The following is a 25,756-nucleotide window of genomic DNA, read 5'->3' on the forward strand; positions in this document are numbered from 1 at the left end:
AAATGTGTTCTGAACTGGAATGAGACCTCTGGGAATCACTAAATTTGCAGAGTTTCTGTCATTTCCCCACCCCTTTTTTGTGTTGGGAAACACCGAAATAGAAACAACATCAAAAGACAATGCCCCATTCTTACAGGAAAACTAAAGCTGGTTAAATCTGAATTTGGTATTTTTTATAGTTCCTCTTACCAAGGGTCATCAGTGACTGGTGCAGACTGTTCTACACTGAACATTCAGAATTGACTCGGAAGGTAGATGTGAGCTGATAGAGGAACGTGGCATGATAAACTACTCTTGGTTATTTATGTACAACATTTAAAAAATCTGTGGTAGAATAATGCCATCATTGATGCCATAGTCTCTAAACACATTTAAAGTATGAGTCTTGTCAAGAAGCAGGCAAGCAATGTCAGGTGTCTCTTTTAAGGCCTTAGGAGTGAGCTGGTTTTCCAGGCTTCTTAGCAGTAGGAAACGTGAGCAGGCAGTACCGTGATGAGTTCACAGTTGCTTGTTCAATCCATAGCACAGGAAGCTGGTTGGCATGCGCATGTGAAATATTGGATGTAGAGCATGGCTTGATTTTCCTCTTTCAAGTTCTTTGCGTCTAGCATGAGTCCTTACAGCCACTGAGAATCTTCCTGAAGTGTCCTTAGCTTTCCTCATCACACTCACTGTGTGCGTTTATCTTGTAGACTTCCACATAGAAGAAGCATTGGACTGGCCTGGAGTATACCTGTTGCCCGGCCAGGTTTCTGGGGTGGCATTGGACCCTATGAATAATCTGGTGATTTTCCACAGAGGTGACCATGTCTGGGATGGAAAGTAAGTGATGTTTTTATTACCTTTTTGTTGTTAATGAAAATTTAAAAATAAGGGAATTTCCAAAAGCTCATGGAGAACCTACGATGAAACATTTATGCTCCAAAACAAACATCTTTTTTTTTATTCCATATTTGGACCCATCGATGGTATCCTGAGTGTGCGTCTCAGCTCTTTAGAGTAAAGAATAATGTTAAGGATACTGTTATCCTCTTTCTTCCCTTTTTTGTTTTGGCAAGAGTTCCATGCAGGGGGTGTTGGGATTGCCATTCAGCACACAGTAAGAACCACATGGCTGTCTTTCTGTGACGGTTATCAGGCAATGAGTACTTGATGGAGTCGCTCTGAGTTAGTGATGCACTGAGTCGTGCTTACTGTAACCCTCTTGTAATATGTCACTAGTATTGCATCCTTTCGTTCATCTTGTACTCCCTTTCAGGAATTAGGATTTATCTGCAGGCTTTATATTTTTCCATGTTGTCCTGCATGTCTCTGACCTTGATTTTTTATGAGCAGAAGATATGATTCGTTTAATGTCTGATACACTGGCAGACAGGAAGCGCTGTGCACTGTATGACAAAGACATCTCGCCCGCTGCTGTCATGGAAGAAGGCATTAGCCACCTGAGATCCCGTCCTCACCAGGCAGTTCCCTCCTCCCTTTGAGGTGAACTTCACCTCCTGTGGGGATGATATTGAAGGCGCTCACTCTGCACCAGGCTTCTCCCTAGCAGTACTAACAGGAAGCCTTCGACCATGGGGTGCCTGAGCCACCAATTGTGCAGAGCTAGTTCCTGGACCTTCACATTTCGATGTAGGTCAATCTTATTACTCAGTATTTTAATGAGCATCAAATCCTAAGCGTAACACCAGGACTGCCTAGTGCCTCTGACTTTCCTTCGGCATTCTTCATTCCCTCTGCTATTACCTGCTTTGAGAGACTTCTCAAAAACCTAGTATTCACTGAATGTTAACTTTGGGTCCGTTATGCCCTAAATGTGAACATGAGTGACCTCACTTGGCACTTTAATTAGCATCATCATTCACATCTTGCAGATGAGGAGAAAAAAAAAATCAGGAGTGGTGCACTTCAAAACAGCTCAAAAAATGGAATCAAAAGATATGCTTATTTTGGCACAAAAAAATTGAAGCCTAGGCACAGTTTTTCCTCAATACCCATTTTCAATGAATGTTTTTAAGACCCAGCATAAGTGTGGAGTTCCAACTTTTTGCACCAAAATAAACTTTTTTAAAAATTCTATTCTTCAGAAACTTTTTCAGGTACCTCACGCTTTACCCAAAATCTCAGAGTTAGCAGGTGCACAAGCCACTGCAGAGCTGCCCTCTGTCCACTTTGGCCTTCAATATTCTTGCAGGCACATCCCAGAAGAACATTTCTAAAAAGTTTGCTCCAAAATTTAACAAATTGTTTTCATTACTTTGAGTAACAAACACTTGTATATAATTCTTTATTACATATTTGCACATAAAAGTAGGTTCTAAAAAGATCAGTCTAATCTGACTCATTTCAATTCTACAACTGCAGGGTCACATTTGGAGAATGAGAATCTACACATGGAGCTCAATTGCTTTTCCTGCCCTTTCAGAGTTATTGTGAAACCTATGTGTTATATACACATGTGCAGTGTCCGTGCATTGGAAGATGGACTTCAGTCCATTTCCAAATAGATTGGTAGCTTTGCTTCTATTTAATTGTGCTTTCTAGTTGTTACCCTTGGAAATGGAAATCTGGCAGTGATCACTTGAGATTTAGAAGCTAACAATCTCAGTGTAACTCAGCTTTCCTATTCATGTGTCTGATACATCATCCTAGCCGATATTGAACATCTAAGGGTATTTTAACAATGCTTTTAAGAGCAAACTATTCAGCCCAATGCAGTAGCCTAGTGGCTAAAATCCTCGTCTTGAACGCCAGGGTGCCATATGGGTGCTGGTTCAAATCATGGCAGCCCCGCTTGCCATCCAACTCCCTGCTTGTGGCCTGGGAAAACAGTTGAGGATGACCCAAAGCTTTGGAACCCTGCACCCGCGTGGGTGAAGAAGAGACTCCTTGAAAGAAAAGACTCCAGGCTCCTGACTTTGGATAGGCACAACTCCGGCCGTTGTGGCCCCTTGGGGAGTGAATCATCGGATGGAAGATCTTCCTCTCTGTCCCTCCTCCTCTCTATATATCTGACTTTCCAATTAAAAAAAAAAAGAGCAAACTATTACTACTCATTTTAACATATTCTTCATTTTAATGAATGCTGTACATTTTCTGCATGGATTTCTAGCTATGTTTTGCCAGATGAGAAAATTGCAGCATCATTTTCTCCCAAGGATGCTGTTTTCTGCTGGCTAGAACCTAGCTGGACTGAGTCCAGCTTTCTGTTTCAATATGGTTTTCGTTCCAGTCAAACAGCAGAGTCTGTGTTGACTTGATAGAGACAGGGATCGGCCAGGTCTCCTCCACGCAGGAGGTGGCACCGGATGATGAAACAGGAACCACAGGGGAGAGTCTCCAGTGGCTTCTCCGGGAGGCCTTCCCCTGGCATCCAGCTTTCATCTACATAAGCGCTACCCTGTGGAAGTCAAGTCCAGCCTCGCTGCCGAAGGCCTGGTGTGTTTGCTGTGATAAAGAGCAGCACGAAGGAGGGCTGGGGAAGAGATTTCAAGACTTCCAGCACAAACTGCTAATGTTCCTCATTAGGTCTGCTGCGTCTTTCATCTTTATCTTTCCGATGTGAGCATACTTCTCCTTCCTGCCTCCCTCTCTGGAATTACCAGTTGGCCCCGAGCAGCCTTTGCGTCGCTCAGACCTCTGCTGCCAAGCTCCTCTCTGCTTTTTTCTTAATGAAGAGAAATGGATGAACCTGCTGGTTATCTTTTTAGGAAAAGAGATTTGGATGTGCTCAAAGAGCAAACTAGATTTGGCTTTAGTTCTGAACTGTCGTGCATGATCGTCCTTCATATAAATTAGATTAGATGGCGTTTCCTCTCCTTCATTAAGAACAGAAGAGTTATTCACCTCGCTGCAGTATTTATGATGTGATGGTGAGTCAAAATGAACATTCAAGAACAGGCAGGCATTGTGTTCTTGGTACTCCCACTGTTTAAATAAATGGTGAGAAATTTTATCCTGATTTTCCTTGGAATCGTTCCCATTCCGATCATTTTTGACATTCACAAAATTGTAGGTTCTGTTAAGTCAAGGGTTGCTCTTATGTTAAGCTCAAATTGAAGTCTTGTAACTCCATCCTGATGATAAAATAATACAGAATGAATTTTTTTCCCACTTATCCATGCCAATGATTTGCATATTTAAAGAAAGACTTATCTTTCTTCAAACTAAATATTCCCCAGGCCATCAACCAATTTTCATGATTACTGACATAATTATTTTTCAGCTGAAAGCCCTTAGAAGTACTCAGTCTAGAAGTGGCCATAAAACTTTATGTGTTATCTGATCAGTAATGTAATTACTTTCCTTGATGCATATTCTACATATCTATTAATAGAAAAGGATGGTTTTTCAGAAGTTTTTCTCAGTTATTTAACCACATTGTCTCTTGTTCAATTTGTTACCTGGAATTTTCAAATGCATTTGATTCAACTGTGCTGAAACTATTATCAGAAATTTACTATGCAATGTTTGGAAAATATTAATATTAAAGTCAAGGCTTTATTCCAGTTGTTTCAATTCGTTACCATTCAGGATCGTTTCAATTTTCTGGACATTATCTTAATCGTAATTAACCAAAGAATGAGTTGTTCCTTCCAGCCTTGTATTATGTCTGTTTGAGGTGCGAGTTTTTTTAAAATCTTTATGAATGTTGTTTATAACATTTCAGTAGTTAAATGGTTGATTTTTAAAGTTTTATTCAAGTAGAACTTAAATGATTTTCTGGAAATTTCCCTCCATCTCCCATTTCCCAACTAGGTCGCAAATCACTGCTTTTGGAGTTATGCTGAGATCCATTGTTCTAGAAATCTGTCTGCTTCCTAACTTGCAAGGGGAAAAATCAAATCAAGGTTTACCCCACTACCTTTCTGGGTCCTCAGCTGGGACATCTCCCAGGGGTTCTGCTTTGGTATCTATAATCTCTTTCATACATTGGGTCTCTTAGACAGAACTCAGTGTGACTGAGCAGTCCCTGGTCCCTTCATATCTGGAAGAAAAGAATGTTCCAGAATCGTACCGTTCTCTCGTGTATTGCATCTTCTCATTCTACTTGAGCCATTTTCTTCCATTTGTAAGTCACTTTCTGATATTCTTCTCAGATAACTATTCTTCCACTTCTTCTACACTTTCACATTGAACTCGAGAATGGGCAGGGAGAGTCTCCAGTCTTGGAAAGTCAGGTCCTTCTAAAAGAAATTGCATTTTTTTAAAGACAGGAGACCTAGGCTTAAGACCTACAGAGCAGACATTCGAAATCCAATCCAGTTCATGTGACTCAAAAAATGAGGGCTTTCAGAAACCCCGTCATTGCTAAGTAGCCAAATGCACTTCGCTAAGCAAATTGGCCTTAGCTTACTGAACAGAATGTGAAGGCCTGGTGCCCTGACAACTAGATCTTCATTCTTTGCTTCACTAGTTGGGGTGTTTTTAGTTCTAGCCTACAAGGACACGAAATGATCATACAAATTTCTTTTCCTTCTCATGGGACTTTTTACAATATGTATATATTCAAAAGTTAGTATTGTTAGCATGATATACATTATATTCCCTTTAGAGTATTTGACCTTTGGATTTGATTTTGCATTCCCAACACTGAGGGGTACAATTGCATGTATTTTTCTCATGTGAAAATCTGCAGTTCTTTCTCTGGCTTCTTAATGTATATAATTACAACATCATATTTCACTTCTTTCTGCATTTGCTGTTATTATTTCTCTTTCTCTGAATTTTGACTAATGGCGTAGAGATGTTTATTCTCTCTTTATTCCAGCTGTTTTTTTTTTTTTTGATACAAAGAAAAGTATTTCTTTCAGCCTTGTCTAAACTGTTTGATTAGCTGCTAATGTGCCAAATCGTTAATGGGGAGTTCAAACTTCCCAGATGAAGCACTGATGGATTCCAGCCCATCAGCTGGCCACACTCTGGTCTTTCCAATTGAGTGCATGTTCAGAGATGCAAACAGAAACCATGAGCATGCCGGGCACTGTGTGAGACGCACAGGGTATTATTAGATCCCTGTAAAAAACTAAATGTGCTTGAAATAAAGACCTCTCTGCAGCATATAATGCGGGCTGGCTGCTTCAGAACACAAAATAAGCAGTTTGCTATAGCAACCGTGGACCCAGCTCTCCAATCGGACATCCATTTGTGAATTGCCCAAGGGTTACCTTTCATTAAATTACAAGAGAGCTTATAAATCTCTCTCTCTCTCTCTCTCTCTCTCTCTCTCTCTCTCACACACACACACACACGCGCGCGCATTAAACCTGCCAGATAGAAGAGATGTTCTCATTTAAGAAAAGATGTCCATTTCTTTTCTGATTAGCCAGTACAGTAACAGGAACCAGCCATTTGGTCTGTGAACCTCCAGGTGTCCAGAGGGCAGGGCCTGTGCCCAGCGAGTCTGTGGAGTGACAGTCAATTTCAACAGACACCTGTGAAAGAAGTGCGCTGAGATCCTAAGGGCAGCGGTCGGGCGTGCTGGGCTGCAGTCAGTCCTTTTCGATCCATATTCTTCCTAAGAATTCTACATCGCAAATACTTGTTATTGATGTTACAGTTCAATGGCGTTAATGTGAGTGTCTTACCTTGGATTTTTTGTCATGTTTCATTTCCTTTAGGTTTAGGGTTTTTTTGTTTGTTTGTTTGTTTGTCTTGAGGGATAGTGGTTAAATAAATTTCATAATTGGTAAATTTAGTCACTGGGCTAGTCATTCAGTTTGTAATGAACACAGGACAAGCTGTAGTAGACGTAAAGTTCTGGAGAAATGGTTTTTCTTAAGAAACATTGAACGTGCCATTTGTGCCACAGATTACATGAGTGCAACTGGAAACAAACCAAACCCCCAGAATACTAGTCTCTCCACTGCAATACCAAATTTGGAAAGGTATTTTGCTGAGGTGGAGCTGCCATTTTCTAGGCATTCAGCTTTCACTCACTCTCTGTGATTTGACTTTGTTACCCATTTTTCTTTCACTTCCTCAGTTTGTTCTCGCACAGCTTGCTGTTACAACACTAAAAAATGGCTGCTAAAATAAAAGGGGATAATCGTCGAAATAGTTTTACTATCGATTATCACAACCAAAACTTGAAATTTCTAAATGATAAAGTTAGGTGCCCATACACAAATTGTGTTTGTGACAACCAAACATCAGTTACTTCACACATTTTTTTTTCTGTAGTAGATGGTGCAGAAGTGTGTCGCTGGTAAAGGGTGATTTTTACTTAACCTGTTCGTCAGCTGCAACATTTCCATGTGACCTGTCATAAGGCTTATGGGCCTGGAATATTTATCTTTCTTCTTTAATGCACCTTTTGCTCCGAGAAACTGAACAGACGTTTGAGATATATTGCTATGAATTTATATAGCTAGCAGTGAAAAGCTTAAGCTAAAATTTACATTTGGAAATATTTGAAGTTCTGGAGATACAAGCTGAGCTATAAGAAATGCTGTGAGCTCCATGTATCTTCTAGGGAGAAGAAAATCTGCTTTTCCCCATCAGTCCGTTGTAGGATCCTTTCTCCTAAAATAGTATGACCAGAGATTTTGAACTGATGGTAAATGAGTAAGTGGAGATGACAAAACAAAGGACGATTGCGCAAATTTACTCCCATCTGTCCTTGCAGAAATTCTGCTCGAGTATGCAGGGTTTCCTGCCTTATCGTTCTGCAGAGAGCAGGTATGGAAGCAGGTGCACTGAGCTCTGCTCTGCCCCACTATCTGGAGGATATGCAAAAGGCCACCATTCTTAGCTGTTGCTGATGAGACAGAACACTGCATATGTTACACACTTGACAAAAATTATGAGGATGTGATAACGAGGGAGGGTACAGCCAAACAGTAGTGCGCTAGTCTGTTTAAAGAGCTGTAAGAATCAATGACAATTTTTGGCAATGAGAAAAGGAAGTGAGACAGGCATTTGACCCAGTGGTTAAGCCACTGGTTGGGATTCCATCTTACATGAGTGCCTGGGTTGAAGTCCCGGCTCCATTCCTGATTCTAGCTTCCTGCTAGTTGCGTGCTAAAAGGCACCAGGTACATGACCAGGTAGTTGGGTCCTGCCTTACATGGAGTTGACCTGGATTGAATTATCAGTTTATTGTCAACCCTGGGTTGGGCTGTCAGTTTAGGCCAGGCACCCTCAACATTTTATTAAAGCAAAAGAAAGGGCCCGGCACAGTAGCATAGTGGCTAAAGTCTTTGCCTTGCATGCACTGGGATCCTATATGTTCCCTGGTTCATGTCCCTTCTGCTCAGCTTCACTTCCAGCTCCCTGCTTATGGCGTGGGAAAGCAGTGAAGGATAGCCCAAAGCCTTGGAACTCTGCACCCACGTGGGAGACCCAAAAGAAGCTCCTGGCTGCAGATCAGCTCAGCTCAGGCAGATGGGGCCTCTTGGGTAGTGTACCAGCTGATGAGAGATCTTTTTCCGTTCTTCTCTCTGTAAAACTGACTTTCCAAGAAAAATAAACTTAAAAAAAGGAGAAATCTAAACATGATCAGAGGGCTTTACCAATATCAAGCCATCAAATCCTAGTTGTAATATTAAATGCAATTTTATAAAATGCTACCATTGGGGGAAATTGGTAAAGGGTTCAGCAAATATTTTTGTATGACTTCTTATAGCTGCATAGAAATCTATGATTTTATCAATTAAATTTTCCATTTAAAAGGAGAGGGGACAAGATGTATAACTCCTAATAGTCAAAGGCACCGTGATTTTCACATTTGATGAATTACATTGTGCCTTTGCAAAGAACTGAGTGTTTCTCAGTAATGAGGAAGAAAGACTGAAACCTTCAAAGACGTACGAATGAAAAGATTCCATCCTATTACACGTGGGCGTGAAACTTAACAGCACACTTAATCTTAAATGAGCTGACTTATCCAGTGTCATCCAATGTCATTGTCAAGTTGAAAAAGCAATTGAGCCATGTTTGATGGTTGATAATAGCCGTTCTGACGGGAGAAATGGTATCCCACTGTGGTTTTATTTTGTCCCCAGATGGCTAATATTGTTGAACATTTGTCCTGTATTTGTTGGCCATCCATATTTCTTCTTTTGAGAACGATCTGGTGAGGTCCCTTGCCCATTTCTCTACTGGATTGGTGGTTTTGCTGATGAGCTTCTTGCATTGCTGATATGTTGTAGTTTTAATTCTTTATTGGATAGGTGGCTTGCATATGTTTTCTCCCATTCTGTCAGGTGAATCTTGACTTCTTTGTTTCCTTTGCTGTGTAGAAGCTTCTGTCAACTTTTGCTTTGTTACCTATGGTATGGAGGTCTTGTCCAAAACAATCATAAAGTAATACTGATGTCTGGAAGTGTTTCCAGTGTTTTCGGCAAGACTTTTGATAGTTTCAGCTCTTAACATTTCGATTTTTGATCCCTCTTAAGTTGCTTTTTGTATGTGGAAAGAGGCACTAATCTAATTTCATTTTCCTACGTGTGGAAAACCCATTTTTGCCAGCACCACTTATTGAAAAGACTCTGTCCAGTGCACATATATCCTGGCACCTCTTTCAAAAATCAGTTGCTGTGTGAATGTGGATCATTTCTGGCTCTCTGTTCTGTTCAATTAGTCTAGCTGTCAGCTTGTGCCAGTACCACGCTATTTTAATTACTGTAACTTTCTATAATGCTTTAATATTAAATATTGTGATGTCTTCAGTTTAATTTTTTTTTTCACTAAGGATTTTGGCTATTCTGGGTTTTTTGAGATCACCTATGAATTGTGGAATTTTTTTTTTTAATTCTGTAAAGAATACCTTTGGTATTTTGACATGGATTTTTCCTCACTTGTATAAGTAGTATGAACACTTTAATCATATTAATTATTCTGATTAACAAACAAGAAATTTTTGGTAGCTATTGTGAGATTTCTAGATTTGTCCCTCAGCAGGATCATTATTCATGTGTAAAAATGCTTCTAGTTTTGTTTTTTTCTAGAGCAGTAGTTGTTTTGGGTAAAAAAAAAGTAAAATTTCTAATAATAAACTGTTGCTTTATAGTCTCAAGAAAGAATGACTTCAATTTGGCACTTTCCAGCGCCACATAATTCACGCATTTGTATAGTCTTACTAAAACATTTCAAAAGTTCATCAAAAATTATCTTTTAATTCCGTTTTTCATGAACATTTTGAGGAGCCATATGTATATATTATATATATTATATATATATAAAGCATATATATATTAATCACAATCTAAAAACTCTCACATTTCAATTTGATAACAACCCCCTGAATATCTTTTATCTGATTCATTAGTGATGCTACTTCCAATTCACAAATATATGTTTTTTCTAGATCCCACTATGTGGTTTTAATTGCGTATGATAACATAGGTAAATAATTGTAACTTACTTACATTGTAGGTTGACAAAGCTGAATCAGTATTTTGTATTTGACTGAATGCATCATTAATAATAGCTCCTTCAGGGACCTATTGTTTTCTTTGAGGAAAAATAGACCCAAAGTACAGGCAAGATCAGATGTCAGCAGAATATCATTTTTAATATCAAGAGATGACAATTTGAAATTTTTTCTTCTGTTAATGGGATACCACTTGATTCCCATAAAAATATTCAATGAGCAGTCATTAGATACATGACATATTTGGACACTATGTCATTTTTCCTGTTAGATATTTAGTGTTATTCAGCCTTTTCTCGTGTGTGCACAGTGCACCTAAAAAAATGCCAGTGCTTGTGTTGCCACAGCCTTGCCTGATACTGTAAATAAAATTCTTACAGCAATGCTTATTGATCACGTGATAATTGATCTGCCATGTAAGCCACACCCATGCATCCAGCTGAACTATCTGCTGATCTGTTTCTGAAAATATAAGTTGGGGTTTTTCTGCTTCAAATATTTACTGCTATTACATAATCCTCAATTAGAAGGGTTTATCTTTACCATTTTCTGCATAAACATGTAGTAGTCTCTTCTTACCCACTGTTAACATAGCTTGTGTTCAAACAAAATTCGAAAACTTTAAACAGAAGTTTCCTGAAATAAACAACCCATGTTTCAAGTTGTATGTCATTCTGGGTAGTGTGATGGAATCCCGTTACTGCTTAGGACAAAAATCATTCCTTGCACCCACACATCCACACTGGATACCACCCCTACCGTTAGCCCTACCCCTTAGCCACCCCTACCGTTAGCCACTCAGTAGCTATCTCAGTTGTCACACCAACCATTTTGGTAACTCAGTGCTTGTGTTCGGGAGTAAAACTGCCAGAAATCTTACTACAGCATATTGTTCTGATTGTTAATTATTGCTGTTGATTTCATGCTGTGCCTAACTTATGAATGAAACGTTTCCCTATATGTTTATGTAAGAAAAACAGTATATATGGAGTTTAGTGCTAATCATAGCTTCAGACTTCCGAGACGTTCTTAGTAAGGGAACTGTTTCACAAACAGTAATTGAAATAATGCTTTGACTATGCTCAATGTAAGTTAAAGTGTTGCTAATAATTTAGTTAGAAATTTAATATCTACATGAACATAGATATGTTCATAATATTTTCAAGTAAATGAAGGGTACTGAGTGATAATATCATATTCACTTAAATTTTAACTTGTTACTCTGTCGGCATCTGTTTTGTAGTTATAGAAAAGCTATTAATGGATAAAATTCTGCCTCTAGGCATGTTTTTATGGAAAATTCTGTTTTGTATCTTTGAGTTATATTGAACATGTCTAAGTCCTTACAATATATTATATCTATGGCAAGTATATTGTTTTAGTCATTGCTTCTGCTAATGATTATCATTACAGAGATAATTGAAATAATTTATATTTTCTTAGTGGATGTGGTGGTACAGCAGGGTAGGCCACCATCTGGGATGCCTGCACCTTGTCTCTGAGGTCTGGTTCCCAACCGGCTTCCAGATAATGTACATTTGGGGGAGCAGCACACGATGGTTCAAGGACACATGTCCCTGCCACGCCTGTGGGCATCCTGGCTTGAGTCTGAAGCTCCTGGCTTCGGCCTGACCCAGCATAGGCAGTGGCGGACGCTGGGAGAGTGAAACAATGAGTGCAAGATCTCGTTCTCTTACTGCCATCAGTCCACCTTTCCAGAACTCACTGAATCATCTTTTAGACTATTTTACAAATAACTTCTGAAAAAAAATAAGTTCTATTTTCTTTGGACATTTAAATATATATATATATGTTGAAATTAGTACACTGAGGAGGGGATTTTTTTGGCTGTTGTTATTATTAGAATCCAGTTTCTCTAGCAGTTCTCAAGCAGTATTTCTCAAACTCTGATGTATATATAAATCACACGGGGTCTTGTGAAAGTAGCGTAGGGTGCGCTGGTCTGCAGCCACATTTCCCAACAGTACCCATGCTGCTACCCCACTGCCCACTCCGAGCAGTGAATGGGATAGTGTGTGATCCAAGGGGATGAACTGTGGAGGAGAAGGGTAGCATCATTCTGCGTTCCACAAGTTGATTGGAAGTCTACTTTCTTTTAATATTTTAAAGCTTTATTCCCTTTCCATGTGACTGGATAGAGCAATATATGAAGGTTAAGAGTGTAAAGTAAAAAACTCCAGCTTTGTTCTCTAGTTAGACTAGTTCCTTTTCTGGAAGCACCAAAAGATGGCATTCTGTATGTAGGGACCATCTTCCTAACCACTGTGTCCCAGTGTAAGCATTTCATGCTGGATGCGTGACAACAAGCAGTCTGTTAGACTCATCATTTCATTCATTGACATTTCTGTCTGCATTATTCTCCATTCTGTTTAGCTCTTTTGACAACGAGTTTGTTTACCAGCAAAGAGGCCTCGGACCCATTGAAGAAGATACGATTCTTGTTGTGGATCCGAATAGTGCTGCCATACTCAAGTCCAGTGGGAAAAATCTGTAAGTGAAATGAATTTTGTTTGTTCTTAGGCTTGTATAACCTGATGGGTTTTAAAATAAAAGTACCGTTGGGTCATGAAACAGTGAACTAGGAAGCTGCTCTTTTTTTTTGGTCCAGATTTCCTTACATTGCACTTTATTTCTATTTGTTTTTGCTTTTTAAGCAGAAATTTTACTACACCAGTCTGTCTTTCATTTTTCTAAGCATTTGGCTCTAAACCTAGATTGAGTGTGACAGTCATCTAGGAAGCTTAAAAAATCAGATTCACATATTTCTTGATCTATTGTCTCTTTTGAGAAATGTCTGTTCCGCTCCTTGGCCCATTTCAAAGTTGCTATGAGTAAATTTCAGATGTTGTCAGCACAAAAAATATTGGAGGTGAAGGCTATGTTAATTTGCTTGATTTAGTTATTCCATAGTGTGTGTATAAACATCGTATTGTATGTCATAAATATGTGCAATTCTGCTTTGTCAATTTAAAGTTTACAAAAGTAGATTGAGCTATCATCCGGGATAGATCTTATGCTTTTGAAGCCTCCAGGTGATTGTAACAAGTACTCAGGCTTGAGAGAGCCATTGATATGCACAGTCAATAATGAGAGTGGCTAGACAGCTAGAATTGATGGATGAAAAATTTGCTCAGCAGGAAAGTAATATATCAAACTCATCAAGCAGTCACCGTCAGAGCAGAAGGCTTCTCTGCCCTCATCTGCAAGCAAAGCCTAAACAAACATCGTTTCCAGTTTCGCTTAGCACGCATGTATGATTTGACTTTGAAAGCTGCTCACTGTTGTGTCTTAGCCCTTGATGGCATTTGGAAGCCAAGAAAAAAAAAACTTGGCCGATATTCATCGTCATTGGAAGAAAGGGGCACTGCTTACCAAGTGACCTCAACCGTTGTAACCTGGCAGCTTGGGCAACCCCACTCCATCTGCTCAGGCTCAGGGATGGCTGGTTTCTTTGAAAGGCAGGGAACCAATACTTTTAATGCAGCTGCTTGTGATGACGGTAATGACGGGACTTTGGGTTTTTTTCACTAGGATTGTGAGGAGCCCAATTCTGATACCAACAGCACCACTTTATGTTTGAGCCCTTTCCCATTCATCAGATGCATCCTAGAAAAAAATTAAGAGTGAAGTTGAAGCAATTGCTGCTAATTCAGCTTGGCTGTCACTGAGGTGTCAGTGTTCAAAGCAAATCATAGCATTAATTTCATAAAAAATCTACATCCCCAAAGCATGGATGTGGATCAGTGTATTAATCAACATCAAAATGTTGCAGACTTGGCGCCTGGAAAATAAAAACAAAAACAAAAAAGAAAGAAAAAAATATAGTGTCAGGGTAGAATTGAATACAAAATGCTTGTGGATTGTCATGTCCACACCAAAGCCACCTCCGTGTATTGTTACTGTGTTAACTCTGTGTGGGTATCTTAAACCCACAGCCTCGGTCCGTATCAGCCACCGTTTTGCTCAGGTCATGCAGATTGAGTTATTAACTAGATTAGCTTCGTTAATGAGGTTCCAAGTTAGCACTTTAGAGGATCACAGCCCACTTTTGATACAAGTCCTTCTATTTGGAATTTATACTCTTCAGTAAGCACTCAGACCTTTTGGGTCTCTAGCATTGATATTAACAAAATATCATATTTTAACTATTCAGACTGCAAATGCATGGCTGTTTCTCTAGATAACCTGTTTCACACATATTTCTGAGATGATGATAATATTTCTGAGTGTGGTCTTAGACCATGTCTTTAAGTTGGTGTTATTTTTATTGTATAATATACCATACTTTTCCCATAAGTATTTGCAGTTTTTATGTGGACTTCATATATCAATACTAACATGACTAAATACTGCTTAAGATTTGACACAAGAAGATTTCTCATGTATATTACCTTTTATTTTAATTTAAAATATTAAAGATATTTTCATTTAGCAATTCCTTTTGGACTTGTCTGCAGAAATTCAAATACCCTGTTACCAATGTATCTATTCACATTGCTTTTAAAAGGTTAATCAGAAAAACACTCCTTCCATGTATGCTCTGGGAAGAAATGTACAACTAAGAGAGTGGTTTTTATTTTACAGGTTTTACTTACCACATGGCCTGAGTGTGGACAGAGACGGGAATTACTGGGTCACAGACGTGGCTCTGCACCAGGTAATCTTCCATTTGGCAGTTTTCAGAGAGAAACTGGCGCAGGGAAAGCTCCACATGCTCTCGGGCCATTAGCATCCAGAGAGTTTCCAACAAGGAACTGGAACAGTCTTGTCCAAGTTCAGCCTGTAATAACCAAATGCCAATACCTGGGTGGTTTATAATCAACAGAAAATTTCTTCCTCCCATTTCTACAGACTGGCAGTTTGAGCTGGGAGCCCGCAGGGCTGGGTGCTGGGAGGGCCTTCTTCCAGAATGCAAGTACCTTGCTTCTCTTTGTGTCCTCATATCATGGACAGAGAGTGAGAGCTAGCCATGGTGGCCCCACCGCCCATTTCTTATTTTTTAACACTTTATTTGGCTGATGCCATATGGCATCATATGGGCGGCAGTTCAAGTCCCTGCTGCTGCACTTCTGATCCAGCTCCCAGTTTATGGCCTATCCTTCAGCCGGGATAACTGAAGTCCTTGGGTTCCCGCATCCACATGGGAGACCCAGCGTAAGCTCCTGGCTCCCAGCTTCGAATGCCGACCCAGCTCTTACCATTGCTGCCAGTTGGGGAATGAGCCAGTGGATGCAAGATCTCTTTGTTGCTCTTGCTGTATCTCTGTAACTCTGCCTTTCCAATAAAAAGAGAGTGAATCTTTAAAACAAACAAACAAAAAACTTGAGTTATGAGAGAGAGAGAGCCAGCTCTCATTTGCTGCCCCATGCCTCAAATGCCTACAATGGCCAAAACAGGGCCAAGGCTGAAGCTAGGAGCCAAAAACTCACTCCAGGCCTCCCCAGTGGTTGTCAAGGAACCTAGTTATGTGTCATTCTTGTTGCCTCCAAGGGTCTGCATTAGCAGGAGTCAGTAAAGAGATACCGGAATTGAACCCAGGTACTCCAGTGTTGGACATGGACATCAAAACTTGCATCTCAGCCACTTGGCCAAGCCCTCAACCCTCTCATGTCCTGGTTCTGGTTTTGTTTTCCATGAGTGCTAATGCCATTGATGAGATCTGCACTCCCATGCCCTAATAACCTCCCAAAGGCTCTACCTTGTAATACCATCATATGGGAGGTTAGGATATCAACCTGTGAGTTCGAGAGGCACAGGTTCAGTCTGTAACAGTCCACATAGGACATTTTCATAGGCCTTCAGTAGTAGCAAAGCTAACATAGGAATCATCTCCCTGCTCTCTGAGCCAGCAGGAAGCTGAGGGCCCATATGGAGCATCGCTGTGACAACTAAATGAGCCCCCCAGCCTCTTTCTTAGTCTTCTAGGTTTACTTCTGTTTCTTTTGTTTCTAGGCTTTATTTCCGTTACATTTCACTGTGTTTGATTTCCTAAGCTTCCTTAAAGTTCTGTAAATGGAGGCAAGGTTCCTAGTGTATACATACTTACACTTAAAAACTCAAATGTTGGTCCTTGTCCAGAGAAATTGTGTTTCAATCCCAGAAGAGTTACAGAGTCTTCGGCCCCCTCGACAAACCAGAAACTTCTCAAGTGTGCTTAGAAAACCCCTTTGAGGAGCAGGTGGCAAAGCACTAGGAAAATACACGGTTATAAATGTCATTCGGTTGCTCTCGGCAATCTTCAGGTGCTGTCTCGGCAGACAGTGATTGCTCATGACTCATCACAAGCACATTGTCGTATTGGGCACTCCCAAAAGTTCAAGGAAAATGGGAGATCACATCTATTCTGGTGCACAACAAAGGGTGAAATCTATGCCTACAAGAGACTTCCAGGAAGTTCATGAGAAATGTGGAAATGTGTGTTATGAAAAACTGCATGTGTTTAAGAAGTGTATGTACCAAAATAAACATAACTTTTAGTTCCACTTCCCACAGACTTTTGATATGCCCTCATAAATAGCTAAGGAAAGACAAAAGGGAAATGTGTAGGTAGATGTAATAGGATACCCACGTTTTCATTCGTCTCCAGCCTCTACCCACTCACTAACTGGATGGTCTTGACAAATCTTTTCACCCCAATAGGCTATTTTTTAAAGGTTTGTTGTTTGTTTTATTTGAAAGTCAGAGTTAGAGAGAGAGAGAGAGAGAGAGAGAGAATCTTGCATCTGCAGTTTTACTCCCCAAAAGGCCACAATGGCCAGAGCTGGGCCAGCATCCGAACTGAGGAGCCAGAACTTTCTTGTAGATCACTCCTGCACAGGGGTGCAGGGGCCCAAGGACTTGGGCCATCCTCTGATGCTTTCCTAGGCTACACGCAGGGAGCTGGATCAGAAGTGGAGCAGCTGGGACTCGAACTGATGCTCATATGATATGCTAGTGCGGCAGGCTAAGAATCAGCTTGCTACGCCTCTGCACCAGTCCCTACACCATAGGCTTTATTAATCAAATGAAGCAATCAGAACAGATGATCCATAGCATCCCATTCAGTTCTGAAAAGTGTGTCTCAGGGAGTGGGCACTCCAGTTACAAGTGGTCTTAGTCATGTGGGTATATGCCTTTTTATGCCTGTAATAACCATGAAAAGTTGGTAAGCCTTTTGCTCTTTTGGAAAAAACAAGGTGTTCAAACTGGATCCAAACAGTCGAGAAGGCCCCCTCCTCACCCTGGGAAGGAGCATGCAGCCCGGCAGTGACCAGCACCACTTCTGCCAGCCCACCGACGTGGCTGTGGATCCAAGCACGGGAGCCGTCTACGTGTCCGATGGTTACTGCAACAGTCGGATTGTGCAGTTCTCACCAAGCGGGAAGTTCGTCATGCAGTGGGGAGAAGGTACCCGAAAAGGATATTCATCTCATTGCGAGTCTTAGTGTCGCCAGGAATAAGTACCTGGCCACTTTTCACATGGTGTGAGTGTCAACGTCCTCTGCTGTGAAGAAAACATGGCCACTGTGTGTACCCAGTTGGCTTAGTCTCACACGGCACACACGCATGTCACATGTCTTCGAAGGGAAAATGAATACTTGCACCTGAAATCTTTGTCCAAATGGCAACTGTATAATTATGGGAAAAAGGCATTATGGGATAAACACTCCATAAATATAAATTCTGTATACGTTCCCCCTGGTTCTATATATGCAGTGGTTCACAATTGGGGAATATTACAAAACTATAGCGATCAGCTCGGGCTGATTTCATAAAGTGCATGCCTGAGGCTTTTTATTATTGTTGTTTGTTTTTGCTTTGTAGCGTCTTCAGGGAGCAATCCTAAACCAGGACAATTCAGTGTCCCTCACAGCTTGGCTCTTGTGGCCCATTTGGGACAACTGTGTGTGGCAGACAGGGAAAATGGTCGGATCCAGTGCTTCCATACTGACACCAAAGAATTCACGAGAGAAATTAAGCATGCAGCATTTGGAAGAAATGTATTTGCAATTTCATACATACCAGGTATTTTGGCTTTTTTAAATTTTTTGTGTTTTGCCATACTGTATATTCTTTGCTTAAAATAGTTTTACATGCAACTGGTATATTTTCTCTTTGATAGCTTTAAGGTACTTTTTATATCAAACTTTAAAATATCTTATAACTGCAAGTGTAAAGCAACTCATTGTATACCCCAAGTTAAAGTACTGTTACTACAGAAATAATCGAGAACTCAAAGGATTTGGCACCTATTTATATTGGGTTAAGAAAATGTTCCCAAACATAGATTTCCCTTTTGCCTTAATTATGATCATCTGCTCTGATGATTAAATGATTAATATTATGTCTTCACACATCATGAACAGATGAAATGTGTCTGATAAATCAGCTTCCAAAATACTTCCTTCGTGCTATTTAAGAAGCGGTGGCCAATTCTTTTTTTAAAAAGATAAATATATTAAAAATGTGGGGTTTGTGGATACATGGCAGGAGAAATGACAGATGCTTTCATAAAATTTGTTCTGATTTTTCAATATAAATTTCCTTGACTTTAAGATCTGCATAATTCATAGTACTAAGTAATGGCACTTCAGTGTGGGATACAAATGACTTAGCTGTTGTCCTTTTTAAAAAGATTTATTTATTTATTTATTTATTTATTTATTTATTTGATAGGCAGAGTTATGCAGAGAGAGAGAGAAATGGAGGGAGGAGAGGAAGAGAGAGAGAGAGAGAGAGAGAGAGAGAATTTTCAACCTCTTTTTCACTCCCCAAATGGGCACAAAGGCTGAGCCTGGGCCAGGCTGAAGGCAGGTGCCTAGAACTCCAACCTAGTCTCCCACTTGGATGTAAGAACCCACAGCCTTAATAACTAGTGCGAACACCTGCCCTACATATTTTTTAATTGACTTATTTATTTATTATTTGAAAGGAAGAGTTGCAGCGAGAGATCTTCCATCCACTACTAGTTCACTCCCCAAATGGTCATGGCTGAAGCTGTGTCTGAAGCTAGGAGCCAGAAGCTTCTTCCTGGTCTCCCACATGGGTTCAGGGCCATCTTCTGTTTGCTTTCCCAGGCCATCAGCAGGGAACTGGATGAGAAGTGCAGCAGCCGGGTCTCAAACCGGCATTCATATGGGATGCTGGTGCTTCAGGCAGCAGCTTTATCCACTGTGCTCTGCCTCTAATAATTGTAAAAGATGTGATATGCAGAATTCAGTGTCTGAATAAGCTGACTCTGCCCAACCCCTTGGTGGACACCTGTGATATCTAGCTCTACACATCAGCGTTTTACATTTCATTATCTCTGATCCTGATTTCTGCCATCTGCCAATGTGGCCCAGACCCTCTAGTTCCTGATTTTCCTATTAAAGGTTTAGTCCGCTAGTCTGGGTGGTCCTGACCTGGTTATTCAGGAGGAGATACTGCCAGTGGTAGGCATCCAGGTGACCTTTAACCTGTTGTGTCAGCGTGTAAAGCACACACATAGAGTTGAAGGTTAGATTCATTCACCTTCTAAAGAAAGACTCACTCGGTGTGTTGTCGTAGGTTTGCTCTTTGCGGTGAATGGGAAGCCTCACTTTGGTGAACAAGAACCTGTACAAGGCTTTGTAATGAACTTTTCCACTGGGGAGATTATGGATGTTTTCAAGCCAGTACGCAAGGTATTCACTCTGTGATCTGGGTCTCAATTTTCATGAGAATAAAACACAAATGTGAATCCTGGCATTTCATGTATACTTGTGTAAACAAGAGAAAAAGAAGAAATCTTGTAAGAGCTGTTATTACTTTCTTAGCTGGTTGATGGGAATATCCTATTTTGTTATTTGATTCAGAGTAAATGTCTTTGTCAATTTCTTTAGCTGCAAAGTATCACCATACAATTCTAAGGTTCTTAATAGACCTTGTATAAAATGGTAGGTTTTCAGTTAAATCTTCGAGAAGTAGGATTTTTCTTGGGAAGGCACCACACGGTGTTCAATACTGCTGTTATAGTTCTCTTTGCCCCAGCACAAGTCTTAGTTGCTTTTTCATTGTTGTAACTGTACTAAGCAATAGGACTTCAAAATAACACTTCTTGATATTTGTTCAGCATCTACAGATTTGGTTTGGATGAGGGATGACAGGCTTGCGCCGTCCTAGAAGGTTTGTTTGACTGTATTTGCTGTGACAGTGCTTTTTGCACACACAGCAGCTACTTCTAATGGCCACAGTGTTCAGAATGCTGATAGCTGCTGTGGGACTAGGTGTGTGCGCTGCAGGCCAGCAGTTATAGAAAGTTCAATATGCCAAAATGCTATGGACCAAGGTATTTTTCAAAATATTTAGAAACTAATTGGCTTTACTTGGTTCAAAATGCAACTGTCATGAAGTCAGTAGGCAAAGTGTGTCTTGACACTTATGATTCTTTTTTTTTAATTGGAAAGTCAGATATACGGAGAGGAGGAGAGACAGAGAGGAAGATCTTCTGTCTGATGATTCACTCCCCAAGTGGCCACAACGGCCAGAGCTGTGCTGATCCAAACCCAGGAGCCCAGAGCCTCTTCTTGGTCTCCCACGCGGGTGCAGGGTTCCAAGGCTTTGGGCCATCCTATTCTCGACTACTGTCCCAGGCCACAAGCAGAGAGCTGGTTGGGAAGCAGAGCTGCCAGGACATGAACTGGTGCCCACATGGGATCCCGGCTCATGCAAGGCAAGGACTTCAGCTACTAGGCTACCACACCAGGCCTAACACTTGTGATTCTTTATGATGAAAGATTTACTCTAGACTTCTAAAAGAAGAGCTTTCAAATGCCTCAGTATTTTAGGAATTTATTAGAATACTGACAATAAGTCTGAGTTTTGTAATATTTCATTCTAAAGTTTATAATATCTCATTCTAAAGGAAATGCGCATTAGAAAAATATTATGTATGAAATTCAAAATTTTGGGACCTGGCATGGTGGCCTAGCGGCTAAAGTCCTCGCCTTGAACGCGCCAGGATCCCATATGGGCGCAGGTTCTAATCCTGGCAGCTCCACTTCCCATCCAGCTCCCTGCTTGTGGCCTGGGAAAGCATCTGAGGACGGCCCAAAGCCTTGGGATCCTGCACCTGCATGAGAGATGTGGAGGAAGTTCTTGGCTCCTGACTTTGGATCAACACAGCACAGGCTGTTGCGCTCACTTGGGGAGTGAATCATCGGACAGAAGATCTTCCTCTCTGTCTCTCCTCTCTGTATATCTGACTTTGCAATGAGAATAAATAAATCTTTAGAAAAAAAACAAATTCAAAATTTTGAATCAAGCTAAATTTAATCTTTTAGTTCCATTTTTCCACAGCCTTTTTTCAAGTATACTCCTCCGAACACCCACCTGTAGCAGGTGTGGGGTTACAAAGTGAGGCCAGGCAGGTCAGCAGGTGCAGCACAGCCACTCCTCAGTGGGACTTCAGCAAAGGGACCTGAATCAAACCGGACTGAGTCTGAACTGAAAATATTTCAGTAGAAATCCCTTCTTTGAGCTTCAGTTCATACTCCAAACTCATATTTTGTGACGGAAATATTTCACCTGAAAAGAAATAAGCAATCAGATACCAAATCCTGATAGCTCTTCGGAAGGAACTCGATCATAACATTGGTAATTTACAGATATACATTACTTCCATGGTGTTTTATTCTGCAGTGACTATCCAGTCTTTATTTTTGTCCCCGTGAGATAACATCCTCATGGAAAGGTAGCTTGACTTTCTCTCAAGTCTCCATTTTGTGTGACTGCAGTGTTTGCCTTTTCCATCTTGTTAGCTTTTAATTCAAACATGCAGCTAGAAATCAAGACTGAGTGCTAAGCAAAAGACTTGATTCTAAATGAGCCGGACTCTCTTAACAATGTGAACAGCCCTGTATTCAAATTAGAGAAAGCGTGGTGTGTTGACATGAGCATTCATCAGTATGTTCCAAGATGTGGGTCGATAGAGCAGGCTTGCCAAGTGACTTACCCTGGGATGAAATTTGCTTTTTCCTTTTAGTAAATAAGTCTTGATATTACACCAAAATATAGTGACATATTCCGTGTTGACTCAATAGGCTGACATCGGCCAGTCAGTCTCAGAATTGCCATTTAATTAGATTGTCATCCAAAAGATTGTTTCAGTGAAGGAAGTAATATGTACATTGGGGTCAGGCCCTGGAATCTCTTTTTACACACTCCCCATATACTTTTTGGAAAATGAAGGGAGGGAGTCTCAGCCTCTGTGCCGAAAACAACACCAGCCAGCTCGGATTCGTGTTCATTCTCCAGCCCTTACAATGGAGATGCAGAGCTGGTTATCTGACAGTATTTGAGCTAAGTGTGTCACAGTGCAAAGCTATGTAGGAAGTAGTACACATGGGTCTTACATGCAAATCTCCCTAACTCTAAAATGTGTGGGATTTTTCTGCCTTTTAATCTCTTAAGATACACTTTTGGATGGTCGGGACTATGATAAGGCACAACACAGAGAAACTTCTTGGAGGAACTATTTACTTAAGATTCAGAAGATTTAAACATGATTAGTTTATTGAGGCAAACCCAGTTATGATAGGGCATGGAGCACAAATGCCTAGGACTTAATTAAAAAAAAAAAAAACAAGCATAGCCCCTAGCCAATGAATGGTTCACACATTTCCATTCTGACTTCTATTCCCTCACCATTAAATTCTTTCTCTTATCCTAAAACGGAAAGACTTCACAGCCATGTATTTCACAAAGCAGTTTCTAAGAATGTCTTTTGGTGTAAAGCAGGTACACTTGCCTCTCTAGTGCAAGTCTGTTCCCAACCATGCCCGGAAGCCAGAATAAAGATGAACGGACCCAACAGGTCGGTGGGCTTTCCACATGGCGCCCTGCAATGGCTGGCTCTCTGTCCTCTGCGTATGTGGCCCAGCCCATTGGAATTGTCATAAGGAGGAAGCCTGCCTGGCACAGCTATCTTTTTTTCTTTTCAGCGGAACAAACTATTATGGGTTTCTGAGGCCCAGCAGCACCTCCCAAAGCAGGTTTGGTTCTCAAAGCCCTCCCAAAGTGAGCCAGAAGCAATGGAGCGCCTCCTCCATGCCCTTGGGTCACAGCACACGCTGGCAGGCAGATGTAGGCTGGGCAATGATGCCGTCCTACCCACCAGTCCTATTTTGAGAAGTATGTATTTGGACAGGCCCTCCTGGCCTCAGTGGTGTAAGAAATTCTCCACTTCCTGCCAACTGGCAAGCCCAGGAAACCTCTGGATGCTTCCAGAGACAGATGGAAATGTCAGAGGCATAATATCCAGAGCCACTCTGCCAGGAATCAGCCCGCTGACCCCTGGGAGGTCACATGAAGCAGCTCTCCACCGCAGATCTTGTCCATCCCTGGCCCTCCTGACTCCAATTACAGTGATCCAACAGGAAGAAAGGCTTGAGAACACAGGCATCTAGGACTGGTTGGGGAGCCAAGCAAGTGCTTGGAGGCAGCACCCAGTGTCCTTTTCTTTGCTGGCTCAACATGATGCAGACAGCAGACTGCCAGGGTTTAAAAGCCACTTTGCTGCCTGTCTCCTAGTGTAGACCAGAAATAATCTAAGCCCTCCAAATCTTTGAAATGTTTCCTCTTATCAGCGCCGCACAAGCAAAAGGGTGGCATGTGATCACTTGGTGAGAATAGCAAAAATTAATGCTCTTTCTTTTTGACATGAACAGATTGAAACAGGCACATTGTTACTGAGTAAAAGGTAGAAGAACTAGGAAGGCATGAATAAATAGAAATAACATGGCACTGAGTAAACCACACTGTTAAAAAAAATCGCCTTGGATATGTTTGCTTCTTATATACCAGAAAGTCAGTGAAGAGGGCCCCAACGCTTAGAATTATGCTTTGGCAGGCCCGGTACTGAAGAGTGAATGAATGAGGGAATGTCAGCCCTAAAGCACAGGGTGTTTCGACAGGAGATGTTGGGGAGGTGCAGGGAGGCCCCCTGCTCTAACATGTATCTCCGTTCCTTACAGCACTTTGACATGCCTCATGATATCGTTGCTTCTGAAGATGGGACTGTGTATGTTGGGGACGCGCAAACCAAAACAGTGTGGAAGTTCGCCTTGACCGAAAGTACGGATTTTACGTCTCATTGTCCACATCTGCCCTCTTGTTTATTGCTTAAACGCATGAGAAGCCAGGACATTTGCATGGCCTTCTCTTTGGATTGATGAGGAAATAGGGCATTGAGGTGTTGGGCATTTACTAAAAGATGTATCTGGTGTCGCTTTCAGGGATGCAACTCATTTTGAAGAAGTGGAAAGATCTTTTAGGTAGCCATCCCTGCTTTCCACAGATGTTCCACAGGAAATGCCTGGTGTCTGGCGCAATGTCTGCTGCATGAAAAGCCAGTGTTAGCTGTAGTTTTGTTCCAGCAGGAGACCGCTCTGGCGAGGAGGGGTCTCACTCCCCTGCGTGGCTGTGCGTTTCTCAGTGTCCACTGTGCTTCCAGGGGTGGCAGGCAGGATCTGGGTGAGACCCACATCATGCTATACAGGAAGCACTTTGCATTCCCCACAAGGCTTCAGCTTTCCCCAAATATTGAATGACTACATTTTCACGCAACCCAGAAATTTGTCTGTGGAGAAATTTGCTTTCTCAGAACTCAGCTAGCTAGTTTTGGAATTTTCTAATTGCAATTTGTAAATGTAATGCTTAAAAAAAGAAGAAGAAAAATGAAAAGATTTATTTGAAAGGTAAAATAATGGGGAGAAAGGGATAGAGAGACATCTTCTGTCTGCTCATTCACTTCCCAGATGGTCACAATGGTTAGGGCCAGGCCAGGCAAAGCCAGGAAATCCAAGTCTCCCATGTAACAGGCTGAGTTCATCCTGCAGTTTTCCCAAGAACTTTAGCTAGGAATTAGTTGGAAAGTCGAGAAGCTGGGCTACAACCTGTCCATGAACATGGGATGCTGGTGTCACAATCATCAGTTTAATCCACAGCACAATTCCAGCCACATACTTATAATTCTTAAAGTGTATATAACCTACATCCTGATATCAGGTAAAGAAAAAATGTTTTCTAATTGAAGTCTACTGAGTGCCTTCTGAGCTTGCAACTGTGATGTCCAGAGATGCTTTTAAAATTGGGAGAGCTGAAAATGATAACAGTGAAACATCAGGAACTGTAACAGGCAGTATTAGAGAACTAGTAAGGGCATTTAAATTCTGAGGAGGAAAAGAAACATTGAGTATAACAAGGAAAGGAAAGAAATTTGAACAAAGGCAAGTTGAATCAGGAGTGCAGAACTTTCATCAGCTATCACTTGGGCGGCTGCTGTCTTCAGAACTGTCCTTTAAATGCATGCACTGAGTTCCATGGCTGGTGGGATTGTGTGTACCCAGATGCCTATAGAAT

At 41.1% G+C, this 25,756-nt stretch overlaps 1 protein-coding gene across 8 annotated transcripts in view; it reads left to right on the top strand.

Annotated features, from left to right (window-relative positions):
* The window catches only part of PAM (peptidylglycine alpha-amidating monooxygenase), a 153,601-nt gene that overhangs the window by 116,874 nt on the left and 10,971 nt on the right, over window positions 1-25,756 (top strand). For all 8 annotated transcript variants that reach the window (XM_004586180.3, XM_004586181.3, XM_012927316.3 and 5 more), the window contains 7 exons: window positions 693-822; window positions 12,770-12,886; window positions 14,981-15,053; window positions 17,572-17,782; window positions 18,200-18,400; window positions 19,925-20,040; window positions 24,370-24,469. In XM_004586180.3, coding sequence (XP_004586237.2) covers window positions 693-822; window positions 12,770-12,886; window positions 14,981-15,053; window positions 17,572-17,782; window positions 18,200-18,400; window positions 19,925-20,040; window positions 24,370-24,469 — 948 coding nt within the window. The remainder of the gene's footprint in view (window positions 1-692; window positions 823-12,769; window positions 12,887-14,980; window positions 15,054-17,571; window positions 17,783-18,199; window positions 18,401-19,924; window positions 20,041-24,369; window positions 24,470-25,756) is intronic.

This window comes from Ochotona princeps, chromosome 28 (genome assembly GCF_030435755.1).
Source record: "Ochotona princeps isolate mOchPri1 chromosome 28, mOchPri1.hap1, whole genome shotgun sequence".
Taxonomy (NCBI): Eukaryota; Metazoa; Chordata; class Mammalia; order Lagomorpha; family Ochotonidae; genus Ochotona; species Ochotona princeps.